Source organism: Paramormyrops kingsleyae, chromosome 3 (genome assembly GCF_048594095.1).
Source record: "Paramormyrops kingsleyae isolate MSU_618 chromosome 3, PKINGS_0.4, whole genome shotgun sequence".
Lineage (NCBI taxonomy): Eukaryota > Metazoa > Chordata > Actinopteri > Osteoglossiformes > Mormyridae > Paramormyrops > Paramormyrops kingsleyae.
The window spans coordinates 29,521,679-29,538,942 of NC_132799.1; the positions used below are offsets into that span (position 1 = coordinate 29,521,679).

At 45.9% G+C, this 17,264-nt stretch overlaps 1 protein-coding gene across 7 annotated transcripts in view; it reads left to right on the forward strand.

Moving 5' to 3' along the window:
* Positions 1-17,264, forward strand: part of LOC111843126 (forkhead box protein P2) — a 117,273-nt gene that overhangs the window by 16,463 nt on the left and 83,546 nt on the right. For 5 of the 7 annotated variants that reach the window (XM_072710091.1, XM_072710090.1, XM_072710089.1 and 2 more), the window contains exon 2: positions 3,724-3,806. The exons of 1 other annotated variant lie outside the window; for it this stretch is intronic. In XM_072710091.1, coding sequence (XP_072566192.1) covers positions 3,725-3,806 — 82 coding nt within the window. In that variant the 5' untranslated portion in view covers position 3,724. Of the gene's footprint in view, positions 1-3,723; positions 3,807-6,458; positions 6,531-17,264 lie in introns of those variants that run through there. One more of the 7 variants, XM_072710100.1, reaches the window with a different exon arrangement.

Consider the following 17,264-nt stretch of genomic DNA (forward strand, 5'->3'; position numbering starts at 1 on the left):
TGGTTTTTATCTCCAGTTGTTCTCCAGACTTAATTACTCCACTCGCCTCTTAATAGGCTGCAGTTCATAAACCGCAAGCTAGTAGGATGTGGTTGTTATTTTTTCTTTCTTTTTTTATTCCCCACATGTGTGCAGACGGGTTTATTCGTTAGATGAATTTGACGGAAGGTGGGGGGCGGGAAGTAATAGAAAGAAATGGTCTGGTTTGATCTGAGATGTTTGGTGTCGGGGATGGGAGGTCGCATCACTTTAGTGTAAACGCCGCCCTTAACGCTGAAGGAGCCCATTGTGAGAACCGGTGACAAATGACACGTGCAGGCGCACCGTGACCCTGGTGGCCCTGGGATGTGTTAACCTGTGACTGGTCCTTAGCGGGATTTTCTGAACACGTGGCCCCTCGGCGCCGAGTGAAGGGCCACACATGCGGGAGCTGGAGGCTTGTCCAGCCACTCCATAACTTCCAGTATGGAATCTAGGGTGTTATTTTGCGAGAACCAGTTTCTCTTGTTTTTTCGAAGGTGGGGGAAGAAAACCACACAACGTTCGGTCAAAGTTTTTTAACTGGTTCTTGAAATTCCTGTATAATCTGGTCGTTGTTCTTGTTAGTCTTATGTATTTTTATCGTATTCTCAATTCTAAAATGTGCGCCATTATTAATATTATTTTTTTTTGATTAATGTAGTGAATTTTAATTACAGTGTTACCTTCCAGAATCACTTTATTCTCAGTCATTATGAAGACCGTTACGTTAAAAGGGAAGCTTACTTCTCTCTGGGTAGCTCTGTGTGACGAAGGACCGGAGCTCCTGATGAAGGTGCCTGTGAAGCACTCGAGTCTGACGTGACCACAGAGAACACGGCGACGGCAGAAACGCCGAGTCACGGTAAACAAACACAGCTCGTGGCAACAGCATTTGGGTTTGCAGTCTGGCTTCTGATGCATTTGTTATTGTACTCCTGAGAATGCCTAATGGCCGAGTAATTTACTCTTGTGTACAAGTAATTTCAAGGTAATACCCAGGTTTATGAAGGAGTAAACAGTCAAATTAAGATGGACTGGTTGCAGTAAGTAGCATTAACACTGATAATCAATAGCCCTTAGCACTGAAGCACTGGTAATCCGTGTTGAAAATCAACATAAATACTGGATATAAATACTGTATAGCCTTACAGGCCCTATCCTGTGTATGTTAGAGTGTCAAAAGTCAGTGTATATTTGAGGGTCTCTACATCACACACACGTGTCTGTGAATCTGACCCTTTGTGACATCTTTAGTATTTGTAATTCACTAGCCGGTTCAGAGGGTAAATGGGAAATGGCTTTGGGTAATAGTGTGATAATCTCTATCTGCCGTTGGTTAGTCAACACCCCGCTGGTAGTCGTGTGGAGTTTTTAGGAACCTTTTAGGACAAAGCAAACGTTTTTGTGTGCTTATGTCCTAGTTCCCAGGAGAGGGTGAGGGGTGTGCTTGCCCGATCAGCAAACGCAATGCTCGTGTAGGAGTGCTGATTCTGGGAGGCCTTTCGGGTGACTTTCGGGCTTCTCCGTGTTAGACGGTCACTTCGGTTCCCGTCAAAATACAAAGACGAGCCTTGTGTATCCACTTAGGCAGGAATACTATGGTGAATTTGAACGACGACCAAGGATGTAGTCATGTATATTACAATTCTCAGTAATCGGTATTGTGTAGTATAGTTAATTCATTCATTTGATGTAGTTTGATGTGATGGCATCATACAGAATTCCTTATTGGCCTCAGTTGTTGCCCATCCCGGGTGTCTCCTGCCTGGGATTGGCTCTCTGCTTACTGCTGCACAGTAACGCCAAAGCGGTTTATGGATGAATGGATCAATGGATAGACGTATTCGTCGTCCTCTTGACTAACAAAAACACAAGGCTGGTTGAAAACGTGGTCGATGTGCACGGATCCTTCCCAATCAGGAGCTCTCCGTGTAAATGTTACGTAAACAGTGGGCTTGTTCCTCGGTGCCGGTGTGCCAGGGTTGCACTGCGCCCAATGTCGGCACATTGAGCTCTGGATTATTGCTCCGGTGTAATGAGCTGTGTTCTGCTGCCGCAGCCCAATCTAAACGCCTACATCTTTGTTTGTTTATGGTTTTACCACTCCTATGTCTGCGAGCTTCCTACAAAGATGGAGGGTGCTTGCAAATCCAACAAGAAAAAAAAAAGACGAAATTAAGATCATTTATCCTGACTGTGAGAAATCTGGAGTGGAGTGCAGGTCTTGCCCATGTTTCCCGTCTTCACTCATGCTGTGACAGTCAGAATCTCTCCCTCTTTCCCATATTGTCTTTCGTCATCTCAGCGGTTTCTAGTTGTGAGGCATCACGGTCACATCTTGCTGTCCGGGCAAGTCTGCAGATTTTTTGTTTTGGAGTTTTTGTCTTGGTGCTGATGATGTTTGTCTTTTTAAAAGGGGGGGGGTGTCTTGTCACACACGCGGTGCCGAGCCAAGCAAGACCACCTTGCTCGTCCGTGCTCAGGCCCCTTTCACGTGTGGCTGGTCCTGCTGGGACGGCGAGGCCTCCCGGCACTGGCCATAATGGAATTTTCTGGCATCGGAGGAGCAATAAGCTGCTTGATTTGTGTCCCTGGTACATGATACCTTTCCAATCAGCTGTAGTCAATTGGCGGCTCAAAAGTACCGCTGGACCATGTTTTCGTGCATCAGTGGCAGGGGGCTGGAGGCGGCGGGTTGGGTGGGGGGGGGCAGCGTACTCGATTCAAGAGGAGTGCGGGTACGGTGACAGCGTGACAAAGTTGCCAGGCGAATAACATCGACTAAGATGACGCCAGAATATGCTGAAGTACGAGGCAGAAATGTAAAGTGTAGAGGGTGTGTGTGATGACAACACATGATGGAATTCTGAGGGTGTATTTTTATTTGGTTTTGATCTGTGTCCACTGAGAAAGGATGTAAGGGATGCTTTGCGTTGTCATGGAAATGCCTCCTGACCTGGAGGTCAGCTGGAGTGCCCCCCCCCCACCCCCAACAGCCTCGCCGGCATGCCGAGGGGCGGGGGGCACCGCCGGGCCTGACCTCCGCGTGATCCAATCCCGTGCGCGCCGAGTGTGACCGCTCAAATGGACCAGGCCCGATCCGAATGGCCGCACACGGTGACGCGGATGGGCCCGCCCGGGCCCGCGGCTCGTAATGAATCTTTAGGAGGTGAAACTTGCCAGAGACGCTGCAGGGATCAGCGTTACCCTGTTACCCTGTCAGCCCTGCTGGTCCTGGAGGGGCAATACCCTGAAAGGGAACCGACGCCCAAATACAGCCCACGAGAGCCTGTCAACCAGAGAGGCTGGGCAGAGTCAATCCTAAACATTAAACATGCCTCAGAAAGAGAATGTAAGGAATCAGAAATTACCTGTAATTTGTGCGTACTGTTGCCTGAGTTTTCTGTTTTTGATCATTTCTCACAGCATGGATCTAGATCGCAGCAGCTCTGTAGATCTATGAAAAGGGGGACCAAGCCTTTTTTAGGGGGGTCTGATTTGAATGAAAATGACCGTGAATGCTCTGTTTAAATGAATTAGTGTACATTTATTTGGGGGGCATCAGCCCCCCTAAAACAGCCCTAGCAATGCCCCAGGATCTCACAGAAAAGCTTAGTGCTTAGATTTTGTCTAGAAATGCGTTCAAATTGTGGATATTTTGAGGCTTGTTACACTTTAATTTTGTTGCCTTTGTTCCTACAGGATGAAGTATGTCACAGCAGTTACCATAGTAAAAGGCCTAACAGAGCGATACCCCGTAGACGTGCAGAGTCCCAGTTTAAGTGGTAAGTTGAGCTTATTTGTTACTCGTTTGTTGTTCAGTACGCGGCCTTCCGGATTTATTTAACCCACCGGCATGAAGTACGGTTTGAGCAGTGGTCGCCACCCCATGGATAAACGTCTTTATCGGAGGTGGAACGTTTATTTGCTCGTGATTGAAGGACGTTAAGTGACGGTGAAGAATGCCAGCCCCCCACAGTAAAACTGTCACTGGCAGCAGGGGGACATGCGGGGGATGTTAACGCGACATCGACCGGGCAGCCCCCCCCCACAAGCCTGCCTATCTGTCCGCCGTGACAGGCGGCACAGGGGCAGCTGGGTAAACGGAACACGCTACGCAGTTTTATCGGAATTTCACGACTCCGCATTCTGACTCGTTCCTGATGCTTTTCTGGGTGCCGGCGGCAGCCGGATCATTTTTGCTCTGGAAGTGGCGGGAAACGGTGAACAGGGAGGAGGAATATCGGGCTGCACGGGATGAAGCTGGATAACTCTGAAAATCACGCTCGTTTGCCAGTTCTGCCGATAAGGGTTCTGGGTCCTGGGCGCAGGTAGACAGTGGGGGGGGGGGTGCAGGGAGTCGCGGATCAAAGAGAGCGGAGCGATCGGGCCACACAGCGACTGTCTCTGACTGACTGTCTGTCTCGCCACCCTCCTTCCCTTAGAACTTCCTGACGCTGGCATCCCGAACACGCCATTCCCTGTTTATGTTGGCCTGTGTCTCGTAACTGGTCCCCCGCTTTAGCATCTAATGGGTCATGTAGTTAAACTGGCCACAAGCTGGGATTGCTGGTTATTCTGCACCGGGAAACTGCACCTACAGTACATTTGTGGCTGGGCCAGCTAAAACTATATATAATTGGAGAATTTGAATTTTCCTTTTTCTAAAATCCTAATTTCAGATGTACTTTTTCACTTAATTTGTTTACAGACTTAATATGGATGTTTAAGTATAGTTTATCGTACATTTAAAGATGCAGTGAATTTTTGGGCGAAACAAGTGCGCTCATCTGTTTTTGTGCGTAAATTTCCATTTAACCGCGACTCTCCGTGTTCTGTGGTGCCCAAGGTGCTGCAGTGTCCCAGGTCCAAACGTGAAGTTCTGATTTCTGCTGAGTTTTGCCTTTAAGGTCGAAGTCTGATCAAAGAAACGCTTGAGTTGGTACGTAGGGCTCACCCTGGCTATAGGCCCGTCTAATGTCTGTGGAGAAAGCCTTTCTGAGTCCCGCTTCCACCTAAAGAGATTCTGCTCGAAGTTTTTAATCTGTCAAGTGTCCAGTTAAATCTTCAAAGATGGACTCTTAAGTGTATCTGTTCTCAAACAAGTCCTCTAATCAGTATGGGGGGAAATGTAATTGCCTGGACCGTAGACTAAATATACATATATAAAATCTATAGCAATTATGCATATCTGGCTACGTTTTAAAAGAAGTCCAGATGGATAGCTTTGCTGAAATTCAATTTAAAATGAAATTCTTGCTATATTGAAGCTGCCATTTCTTTTCCCAGATGGTTTATCAAGAGTCCCTCTCCAGAACCGGGAGGCGGTTAACTCCTGTGCTTTGACACTGAACGTTATGAATAGTCAAGAAGGGGCCAAATCAAAGAGGCTCGCTGTCCCCCAACTGGTGTCCCCCTTGTCTGCCTGACTGGGGCAGGACAAGAAGGTGGATGGGGAAGGGGGGGGGGGGTTAGAGATTACAGAATGCCTGTTTTAATCTTTATTCACAGTTAACCCTGGCAGAGAGTGCATCTTTGAGATCAGGTCCATTGGTCAATCCCATTTCATAGTCCTCAAGGAGAGTTTAAAGTTAAGCCTTCCGAACAAAGGCCTCTCCCTTCAAAGGCTCGCCACACTCCCGCTTCACGACCGGCACTCTGACTTCCAGGCCGAAGTCTTAGTCTCAGTCGAGCTCTCAGGGGGCAGCAAGTTCCCCCGACTGTGGCCGCTGGAAATCGACAGTCCATGTCACATGACACACATGACACCAGGGTCACATGACACTGATCAAAAGTATCTAAAAATAATAAGTATCTTACGTTGGAATGCCAGCGATTTAGAACGTTTGTGAAAGAGGGAGGAATGAAGAAGGAAGTAGAGAATGAGAGGAAAGACTGTCGCCACAAGGCTAGTATGACAATGGGTTTCCAGAAAGGCACCTCAGTCTTTATGGGTATTGATCCTAAGAGTATGCTATGCTAATTAACCACTCCATTTGCCTACTTTAGATTAAGGGCCCCTGCCTATTATGGACAGGCCTGGGGGGGTGGGTGATTTCTCTGTGTACCCTCCAGCAGCCTGTAGCTACTGCATTCCTGCCCCTCCCACCCCAACCCAAAGGTCTCTACAAGGAAGTGAATGCGGGGCTGTATTTCACTCTTATCTCTAACGTCAACCTATGAACAGCGGCTATTTTTAGACACACAGCTGGACTTTTCATTGGGCTTGACCAGTCTTTCTTCCCACCTTAAGGAGATTTGGTTTAAATCCATATGTTTGTTTTAGGAATAAGATTGGAGGTAGTTTGGTTGTCCTTCAGCAGGGTGCCACCTTGTATTGGGCACACCGGTGACACGCACTGAATTGGCAGCAGAGTTCCCACTGCGGAGAGTTTGCGTTTGGGAGTGCTCCCACACTTGACACTGACTCCTGATCCGCTTTGACTCGGACCTGCGCGTCGAGGTAGGGAACCGAGAAGACTCGCTGTGGAACCAGGCCGCCACTGCTGGTACCTGCATTCCGCTCGATGATGATGATGATTCCGCAGTGGGCTTGATTGTCAACACGCTGTTCCTGCCCCCCCCCCCCCCCCCCCCCCCCCCCCCCCTGAAATATGTTCAGCTGGCTCTCTTCCTGGAGGGGTTGAGGTTGCCAGGGATGCGAATCTCAGTCCTAAAGACAAGCTTTTTCATAAAAAAAAAATATATGGCCCATATTTGCAACACATTAATATGGTTTATGGCAAGATATACTCCATAGCAGCAGGAGTCATGCAGTCAGATCCAGGAAAAGACGACAGGGCTGTTGGTTTAAGATCAAAAGATACAGGTACCAAACCTAACTGAATGACTGTCAATATTTATACTTTTCTCTGTGCCTCATACAAGCATTGGCTTTAACATGTACACAGAGCGTGAATGAAAAGGAAAATGTCACATTTGCCGCGTAAGGTCCTGTTTCCGTCGCAGGACTGGGAGGGGGTGTTATCATGGCGACGGTGATACCTGACGGGAGGTGGAGTTATTTCAAAGGAAATGTTTGTGGATTAAGTGTATTTGGAAGTTTGATGCCCTGAAGTTATGGCAGTGACACACCACTGTCCATCTAAATTAAACACTGTACAAGGACCATTTTGTTTGGTAGAAACATTTTATTTTTATAGCAATTTTTTGCCTCTGAAGCAATTGCATTTAAAGGATTTTGGATTCCTGGTGAGTTATGAGACTTGTAGATTATGGAAATAATTGGCTATTGAAAAGGTTCATATAAATGTAAATTAGATTAGTTCAGTGTGCCATATTTTTGACAAATTTTCTTATGTGAAATATATATTTTTTATCCACTTAGTCCAAAATTATACAGTATTCATTTGACAGATCTTTTTGAACATGAATAACACCCATTCTCTTTCTGTCATTCTCAACCCAGACCAGTAATTTTATCCAAATAAAAAACCCGGAAAACACTTTAAAATCAAATATCGAATTTGTATATATATTTTTTAACATCTATTTTTTCTATTGTTGGACGCATTATTCTGTGAACATGAATTGTGTTCTTTGTAAAGCTGACATTTTGAGAGCCCTTGAAGTTAAAGGTTACGTGGAGAAATGAAATGTCAGGATCCATGGTTCTCAATGGCAAGAAAGACACTGTGTCTTGGATTAGGATATGATTTGAAGTTTCCCCGTTTTGATCCGGCAAGCTTTCAGTTAGCGTCGACTTTCCTTAATGACGCACGTATATCATTTTGTGGATTATGTTTTTTTTTTTGTTCGTTGATACTAATGGAATTAGCTATAACAATGAAAGAATAGTTCTTGACTTTGAAAAGAGTGTCGTCTGAGTTTTAGTAATGGTACGTTGTGGGTCTTCTCCTCTGATGTTGCTGAATGTCATCGTCCATTTTTTACTTTTTCCTTTGTAAACAAACAGTTGATTCGTGGAACCAGTGGAAACACATGACACAGGGTGTCGGATAACTCCGTCATGACTTTGGGCAGGGGTGTCAAACTCCAGTCCTGGGGGGCCAGAGCCCTGTGTAGCTTAGCTCTTTCCCTGTTCCCACACAAATGATCCAGCTCAAGAGCTGTGTGGTAATTAGCACAAGGAGTTGAATCAGGTGTGTTAAATGAGGGGAAACCCAAAAATGTGCAGGACTCCAGCCCCCCAGGACTGGAGATTGACACCCCTGACTTTGGGTGGCGTCCTGAAAGATACCATATGTTTAAATTAACTACAGACAAGCGGCACAGGTTTCTGATTTCTCGGGAAAAATGCCCAAAGTTGAAACAGGTGCGCGTTGTAACGTATCTCTTGCTAATGTTGATTTAACTCGGCCTTCCAGGACTATGAAAATGACCTGACCTGCAAGTGTGCTGCCTGTCACAATGGAAGAATCCTTTGCCCTCACTGTCCTGTTGGCGCTGTGCCTTTAGAAGCCAGTCCTGGATGATGAGCCAATTAGTTGGCCTAAAGCACAGGGTCTGGAGGTCAGGTGGAATACATGGAGTTTATGACCTTGGTGCTCCATGTTGCCGTGGTAACAGAACTCGGGGCTTGTAGGTCAGTGAGACCTACATCAGGTTTGTCCTCAGCCCCTGGCGAGCAGGAAGAAGGCAGTTAAACACCTGGCCTGCTGACTCAGTGGTTCCCCTCCCAAAGACCCGCTCTTTAGTTAAGCACTGACTGGTGGTATATGTCACCTGTATGTATAACAAGGTAGACGTAAGAAGCTACCTATGAATTAGAATGGTCTAAAAATCATTCAGTTTACTGGCTCAAAGGCTTCTGGAAAGTATACCTATCTGCTGACAAACTCAGGCTTGACACAGACTGTGGTTTCCAATTGCACCTCATGAATCCTCCACCCACATTCTTTCTTTGCTTCTTATTGGGAGCCTGTCAATCAGGTGCCCCCCCCCCCCCCCCCCCCAGTAACACTTGACTGCCCCAGGTCCTCTGTAGTTCTCTGGGCCGAGTCGGGTAGGAGGACCAATGGCAGTGTGCTTCATCGCCGCTCTTCAGGTACACCTTCTCCCCACCAGGATCGCCAAAACACAAACGATTCACGTGAAATCATGCCAAACGGCATAGACTGCAAATAGGGCATGCAGATTTCTGGGGAGGGGGTTCAAAATTCATCGTAATCGGTCGTCTTTCTGTCAGTTTTACGCTTAACACTTTGCACGTAGTACATTCCAGATTTGAAGTTATTTTCCTTTGCTCAAATGAAATGAATTTCTCAGTTGGCAGCAGTTCACAGAAATCTTTGGTTAAGTGTAGCCGACGGCGGCGTAGAAGGCAGATGTGATGTAATGAGTGTCTGACAACATGCCCCCCTCCACAGCACTACCATGCACTTCTGGGTTTTTCTGAGGGGGTTTTCTGCTTTGGCTGCATCCGAAAAACACCCAGGGCCGGTAGCATGGAGGTTATACAGGGAATACCCATGTAGGTCCGCTTCCTGCATGCACTGATTGTGGCCCTGGCTTACCTGTGATCCGTTTGTTGTTATTTTGTTTATTTAAATGCCCCCCCCCCCCATTGGTCCTTGCTGATGTGGTGGCGGGTTGGCGGCCTCCCATCAGGCCTGGGACCCTGGCTCACTCAGCCCCCCTCCCCCCCAAACTGCCACTTTAATGCAGATTGACGCCTTCACTCGGGGGCTGATTGAAACCTGTGTCTCCGAGTCGCTAATGCTCACTGAACCATTTTATTGAAGATAAAGTAAATAAAACAGTTTGCCATGTGAGAATTCTCTGGAACAGAATAGAATGATGTGGAAGGTAAAATAAGAACACACACACACACACACACACACACACACACACACACACACACACACACACACAACAGCGAGTCACACGGAGAGCTGCGTGTGGAAAAGTCTGTGGATGTGTTTGAAGGGTCCTTTCACAGCTACCCATGATTTTTACTGTCTCACTCACTACAAATGGAAGATCTGGTTTTCTGCATTATTAAAAAGTTGTTCTTTAATAATATTGTACTTGAGTTTCTCATAAGCCTGGGCACCATATTAGAACCCACCAGAGAAGCAAATATGTTGTTTTTAACCCTTATCTATTGTGGAATTTCCATGTGCACTCTAATCTAATATTTTACTGTCCTTTGGAAACAAATATTCACTTGGTAATTTGTCTCAGACTTCGTGTTTTGTAGCCGTGTTGCCCAAGATATGGAAGGTGATGAAAGACTCACAGTTCATTACTATTTAAGACAAGTGAAGGAATTCTTTTTTCTTTTTTTAAGTTGAAGGAGAGCCAAAATACTTGATTTCTCTCAGAGTTGCTAGCCATGGCCAAAGAATACAAGATCTGGCACCAGTGTGATATGAATTATGCGGGGAAATGCACTGGGAAAGTGCGCAAGAATATTAGAGGAACTGAAGATGCCTGGAGGCCGCGAGAGCGAGTCTTACTCTCCGTAAAGCAAGAGCGCAGTCACAGCTAGCTAGCTGCACCGTAGTATGTGTGCTAAACCAGCTAGCTGCACTGCAGTATGTGTGCTAAACCAGCTAGCTGCACTGCAGTATGTGTGCTAAACCAGCTAGCTGCACTGCAGTATGTGTGCTAAACCAGCTAGCTGCACTGCAGTATGTGTGCTAAACCAGCTAGCTGCACTGCAGTATGTGTGCTAAACCAGCTACGTGAGCCGCAGTTCAAGACATCAGTTAACATACAGTAGGTTCATTCCGACCATCACTGGGATTATGAATGCCGCTCTTAATTTTAGGTGGGAGTAAAGGAACATTGCATCCTCAGCTTAGTGTCGTGTACTTGGAATCGGTGCCAATTATGGTAACATCCTGGTCTCTTACACAGAACTTGGATGTATTGTTGCACAAAGTAGGAATTTTGGCAGCAGATATTCCTGAACTAGTAGATCACCTTGTTAGCTGCTATATCTGTTATAACGAGATGTGATTTTAATTATGCATACAAACTCAGTATGAAGTCGGTTGCTGCCAAACATGTATGATTTAGCCAACTGGTATTTGTAGAAGAAACATGGCTATTGGTGTTTTCTGGGGGTTTTGGATTTCCAGAGCCTGCGTGTGTGGCACATGTGAGTGAAATCGGTTCTGCATGCGACACCCTGCGATGCGTGATTAGCGGCTGAATTTGGGTGTCGAACTCGGCATGCAGGGAAGTGACCACCACACTCGGCACGTGACGCTAGGCGGGATTTTTTTGGGACGGGAATCACGGTGTCGCCTTGTGACGCTAAGCACCCCGCAAGTATACCATTTACACGTCTGTCACGCGTTTAACACTCATGGCCGGAATTCGCATCCCCGGAACTAAAGGGTCCGTTCCGAAAGGAGACCGTGGTTCTGGACCGATGCGGACCCTCAGGTCGGGGAATGCTTAATCACCAAAATGGTTTTCAGAAAGCGTCTTTGATCCCTAGACGTTTTTGTTCTATACAACAACCTCTTCAGGCCGGTTGCGTTTTTGATTTATATGGAAATTTAATTAATGCACTTTCTGAATAAGCCACGCTGGACAATGGCAGTGGCGGCTTTAGCCACGTAACCCCTTCGCACACGTCTGCAATCTGATCGGTCTCCGTTCTGAAGCCGTTCCCTTATCTGCGAGCTTCGCTTCACATTATACAAACATTCGGTTCATTTTCAGCCGCGCAAATGTAAGACGCCCCTCTTATAGAGTTAAAGCCACTTTTAAATACCTTTTATAAACCTTCCATTTTCCCCAGGAATTGTGTTAAGTCTCTAGTGGGTGATAGCATTTCTCTGGCTTTCTGAAGTGGTATGGGTGACATGCTAATACATTTGCATTGTGCCCAATAATTATTCCTCAAGGTCTTTCTCAGTCAGCTGCTTAAGAATGTGTTTAACGCTATCTGTATTGTTGGAGGCAGTTGGTCAGTCCGAATTCCAGACTTGTCCTTTTGTCAAATATTTCAACACCGTGATAGTTTTCGCCATTCTTTTTTTGTGTAGCAAAACGAGGGGGGGGGAGTGTTTTACATTATGTAAATGTTGGAATGGGTTTTGTAATCTCACATGTATTCATTATTGAGCACGTTGGGCCTGGCGTTACCGGCTCTGTTTTGCCGTTGTTAAAATATGTGTCCGTCTTGCACCGCGCTCAAAGGCTCCTCCTGGCTATAATCCAAGCTGCTTTTTTCCCTCAGCAGTGTTTATTTCATATCACTTAGGGGAGACCTGAAAACCAAACATTTACAACAAGTGATGTCCGTTTATAAATAGGGGTTATTTTAAATTTCAGAAGCACATTAGTTTTTAAGGCTCTTGTGCTAAAGATGCGATCCAAAAATACAGGGGTAACGTCTCACGGAGCAGGGAAGGAGTCCGAAAATACACAAATGAGGTGGCAGGACTGCGATCTGGAGGCGCGTCGGCCACGGTCAGTTCGGGGATATTAATGCGATGCAAATGATGTTTTTGATAGTTGCACCAGGGAACGGTGACAGTCCAGGAGCCGCTGAGGACGGCAGCCTTGTTAAGGATGGGGACCAATTTACGAAGAAGAAGTTTGCAGACCTTAATTGTTCGAGTGTGAGATATTCAGGCGCGAGATCCGGTGTCTGAGGCAGGGCCTGCCCGTTCTATGCCCTTTTCTAATGTGTTTGGCGAGCCAAATTGCACCTGTCACGGCAAACGTGTACATCTCATGACGGCGCTGGCCTTTACTTCCCTTCCCGTAGCAGCTCGGCGAAGACAAAGCTAATATAATTAGCACTTAGTTATCAATATATCAGGTAGGATCTGCGTGTGAATGTGCAGCAGTAAAATATAGTTTGCGTTTGGTATTTTTCTTTTTGTACGTATCGGTCAAAACAGCTATACATCCACACACAGGTACATGCAGGATACCCTGTACGGACCTGATTTGCCAAAGCTTTATGGACTTACGCACAGGTAGGTGCATGGAATTCCAGAATATGCGACTGCCTTGGTGTTTTTTAATGCTTCGCATTTCGTAATGCGGCGCTGCTCCATGCGCTGTTGCCGCCATCGTAATTGTAATTGTTTTTCTCCCCGAACCGTTAGGCTCTGTGTTATTAGCCGCCAAAGCCCCTCACGGGTTTTTCCTATTATCCCAGCCCCCCCCCCCCCCCCCCCCCCCCCCCCCCCGCATCTCCACACCAAATGAAAATGAAAAACGGTCACAACAGACCCTGACTGACCTTTCTGACGCACAGCCAACGACATGGTTTGTAAGATGTTTAATTACCAAATGGTATAATCGTTATTCGTCTCATCATTAGATATATAACATCAAGTGAATTACCTCCCTGGAGTTCTGTTTCACAGATCAATAATTTTAGTTTGAGCTGGAAGGAGCAGTCTGACTGATTCAAGGCACTTAAAACATAACGAGAATCCCACCTATAATGGAGAGCGCTGGTGCAGGTATTAATTATGCCATTTAGTTTATGTCTAATTAAATGTAAATTAAGCCTATATTGGGGAGCCTTGGTATATTTAAGCTTTATGTCGGATTTGTTATGAGCCAAGTGACTATGGATGTGTTAAAGCTTGAGGAATTAAGAAATTGTAACAGATTGTTCTTGGAGTTTAATCCGATTATGCTTTATGTTTGGTTCAAATATGGTAAAATGTGTATTTCTGGAGAGCAGACACCTACAGCAGCGCTGAGGGGGGGATCCTGGGATATGGGTCCTCCAGCAGGTTCCTCGCCTTGTCCTTAACACCCATCCATTGATCCTCATTAACATCTACTGCTACTCACTCGTGCATCCTGCCGTCTGGCACGCTGTTCTCACGCCTCCACATGCGACACCCTGCTGTTCTTCACGCCCACGTGTCACCTTGACACTACCACGCCACTGCTCCTCCGTACCTGAGACTACAGGCAGTTCCTCATTTCCTGACATGTTATTCTCCTTACAAACCCTATTGCTTCTCCCTACCTTGGACACATGCTTCACCTCCCGACCAACGCGGTGCTGCGTGTCTCGTGGGAATATTGGTTTTTGTGAAAACACAAACATTTTCTCATCCAGTCTTGCACTGCAGGCTGTTGGGGCTTCTAAACTTCCACCTTGCTTTGTAGTTTGTGGGTAGGACCCTTCGCGGGGCAGTCTGGCAGCTGCCCACTCGCGTGCGTTATGTCAACAGGCCGTTTCCAGAGCTGAGGAAGTTCTGAGAAACTCCATCACTGGATGGCAGTGTTTCCACTTTCAGGACCTTCTCTTCAACTGAAGCAACAGGCTGCGTTCGAAAGCTCAGGAAACGCTGAGACCTCAGGCACAATCATCGTCGTCCCCAAGGGCCGCGATTCGTCCCCAAGGCGGTGTTTTGTCATTACAGTTGGAATGCACGGCGTAAGCAGCGTGCTGACATTTTAAACGCAGACTCTCTGCTTACGAATCACTTACTCATTACTCACTAAAGTTCTCCGCTGCGTCTGCAGAGTGTACTGGGGTCCAGCATTCCCAGGAATCTGTTTTGTTTTCCAAGTGTTATTTTTGTAAAAATTTACTGGAAACAAATACTCCCCTGCCAGCGGCCCTGTGGTAATCTTTTAAAAAGCACATATGTCTCCTGATCATTTTAAGTTTACTGCTGTGTCCCCTCCCCCGCTACGTTTGTTAGACCCGCTACTGAAACAATTACGATATTTTACGGCGTTCTTTATTTAACGCGTCGCCATGGATTTTAAGCAGTTCAAACGCACAGATCTGTTTAGTCTGGACGAAGAATTTCACTCAATTAGGGAGAGTAACAGTGAGGCTGTACAAGTCTTATTTACACCGGAGGGACAGGGGAGGAAAATGGGGGGTGGGGGATTTACCCTTTTCCTGTGATGTAGATCCCTGGAAATTTGTAATTTGCCATTTTCATTTCTCAGGACGCATTTTCATCCAGCAGGAATTTGACGATTATCCATCCGGCAAAATTAATTCAATTAAAGGCCTCTGATGCCGTCTGGCTGCCTTTCGATAATTACTTCAGCATCGGGGTACCTAATACGACAGAGTGTTCCTTTGGCCAGACTTCATTTAGAGCCGAAACGGGCGACTCCGCTTCATTTGATATAGATTATCCCGCCGTAATATTTTAGCAGCGCGCTGCGCGGGCTGCTTTTAATTATGCGCACCTGCCTCTCCGAGAAAAACTGTAACAGGATAAAACAGAAGGTGTGTAGAAGGGAGTGACCTTTTTTTCCCTGGTATTTCCCGTTCCTGTCATTATTCTACCCGTTTGAGGTCCAGTACGAAATGTGTGTGCGAGCATATACACACTAACATGTCAGGTAAACATATCTTTATGGGGACCGCTCATTCATTTCTATGGGAAAAATGCTAACGCTAACTATGACAACCTTAACCCCTATCCAGCCCTAACCATAACCATAAGTTTTCTCATTGCAGCCACAGATCTTTATTAAATTGAGTGAAAAAAATGGGTATTCATCATGTTGTGTCCCCATAAGGTAAGGTATACACACTCACACACAAACACACACGCACACACACACATGTATACACACAACCACGCTATAGTAGGTATGGTTTACACAGATCTTTTTTTTAAAAAAAATAAATAAATAAAAAAAGGTAGAAACCGAGTGATATATACACTCATAAAATTAAGAGATGTTTGTACAGTTTCTGTGTCCATAAAAAAAATAGACACTACGGCAGCATGAAAAATAACGGTAATTGTATTTCAATAATATGTCTGTCACAAATAAATGCGCGATGAGTACTCTGGGGCTGCATGGGCGGCAGAGATGGAGATGAGAAATGAAAGCCTGTGTACTGGTAAATAGATAATCACACAAAAGTAATTGAGGTTTTCAAACCCCAATCTATTCGGCCAGCATGAGCTCGTTTGCATGTTAATCACAGAAGTGATTTCCTTCATCATATGGAAGTCCACACACTTTCATAACCAGCTTTAATTGCATTTAAAATGTCACAGAGGTGGAACATATGTAATTTAGCCATAACTGTGTCAAATTAATAGGCACTACAGATAGGCTGTATTGAATGCCTGGGAGAGCGAGGCTGTTTACACTCGCAATTTATTTTCTTTCGCCGCCGAAACGTTATGTATTTATTTACGGCCTGTGAAATGTGTTGATGAGTTTGGTGGCTCGGTGCTTTCCTGCCGCTGCCTGGGGAGGGTATTTTGTAGTGATTTCAAGGGCCCAGTGTAAATGCGCTACCGCCGGCAGCCTGTGGCGTGGAGGGGATGTGCTCTTGGTTTAATTGAACGTGTCGGCCATTGCACTTTGCACATCTAATAGTGGGTCTCTGTTAAATGGTACCCGGGAATATTTGCCTGAGGAGTTAAACTGTAGGGGCTCTCCGGTGCTTAAGGAAGCCTGTAGCCCCAATCTAAGGGAGCCCCCGGTGTGTGCGGCGACGTTTGTCAGACTTCAGCCGACGAAGACTAACACAGCCTGTTTCTGTTCATTTATATGTGTCAGCCTCGTCCAATGACTCGAATGTGCGTTTCCTTATGTTTCAATGTGCTGGTGCCGTTTTATAATTTTAATGAAACCACTGTTTCTCCAGAAGAGGGCTTGCTGAAGATGCTCTTGCTCTGACTGTCTTTTAATTTGGTCTCATCATCCCAGTGCGACACGTTTTAGTGCAGCTTGCAGGCATTTGGCCTGCAAGCTGGGAGAGTCAGTCAGTCAGTCCCGCTTACCTAAAAGCTGGAAAATAAACATGGCCACAAGGTTGAAGAAATTGAAAGCATGAGATTAGAACCCCCCCCCCCCCCCAAAAAAAAAAAAAAAAAGCTAAACATGCTTCATTTTCCTTCATCAGGTGTTGTTTCACATATAAATTACTGCAATGATGTTTCCATAACTCTGAATATTTTTTTTTTGGGGGGGGGGGGGACTGGCAAAACAGAGCTATTTAATTTTTCATAGGGAAGGACCATCAGGAGTAATAACCCAATATTCCCTCCCTTTCTCCTTTTCCAGATGCCTTTCCCTGATTCTGTATCTTTCTAAAGTGAGCCCTTACATTTTTTCCAGAAAACGAGGTTTTGCAGAGACCTGAGATGAAAGGCAAGAGCTGTTGAAATGTTAATTTTACCATCTGCTGTTGAGGTCTGCTACCTTTTTGTGTTTCTTTCTCTCCACTCTCCCCCCCCCCTTCCTCTTTTTAATTCCCAGTAGTTCAGTTCTGTTTTATGAATGCTGTGGTATTTCAGCTGTTTGAAGTTTGGAAAGTAGGAGCATGA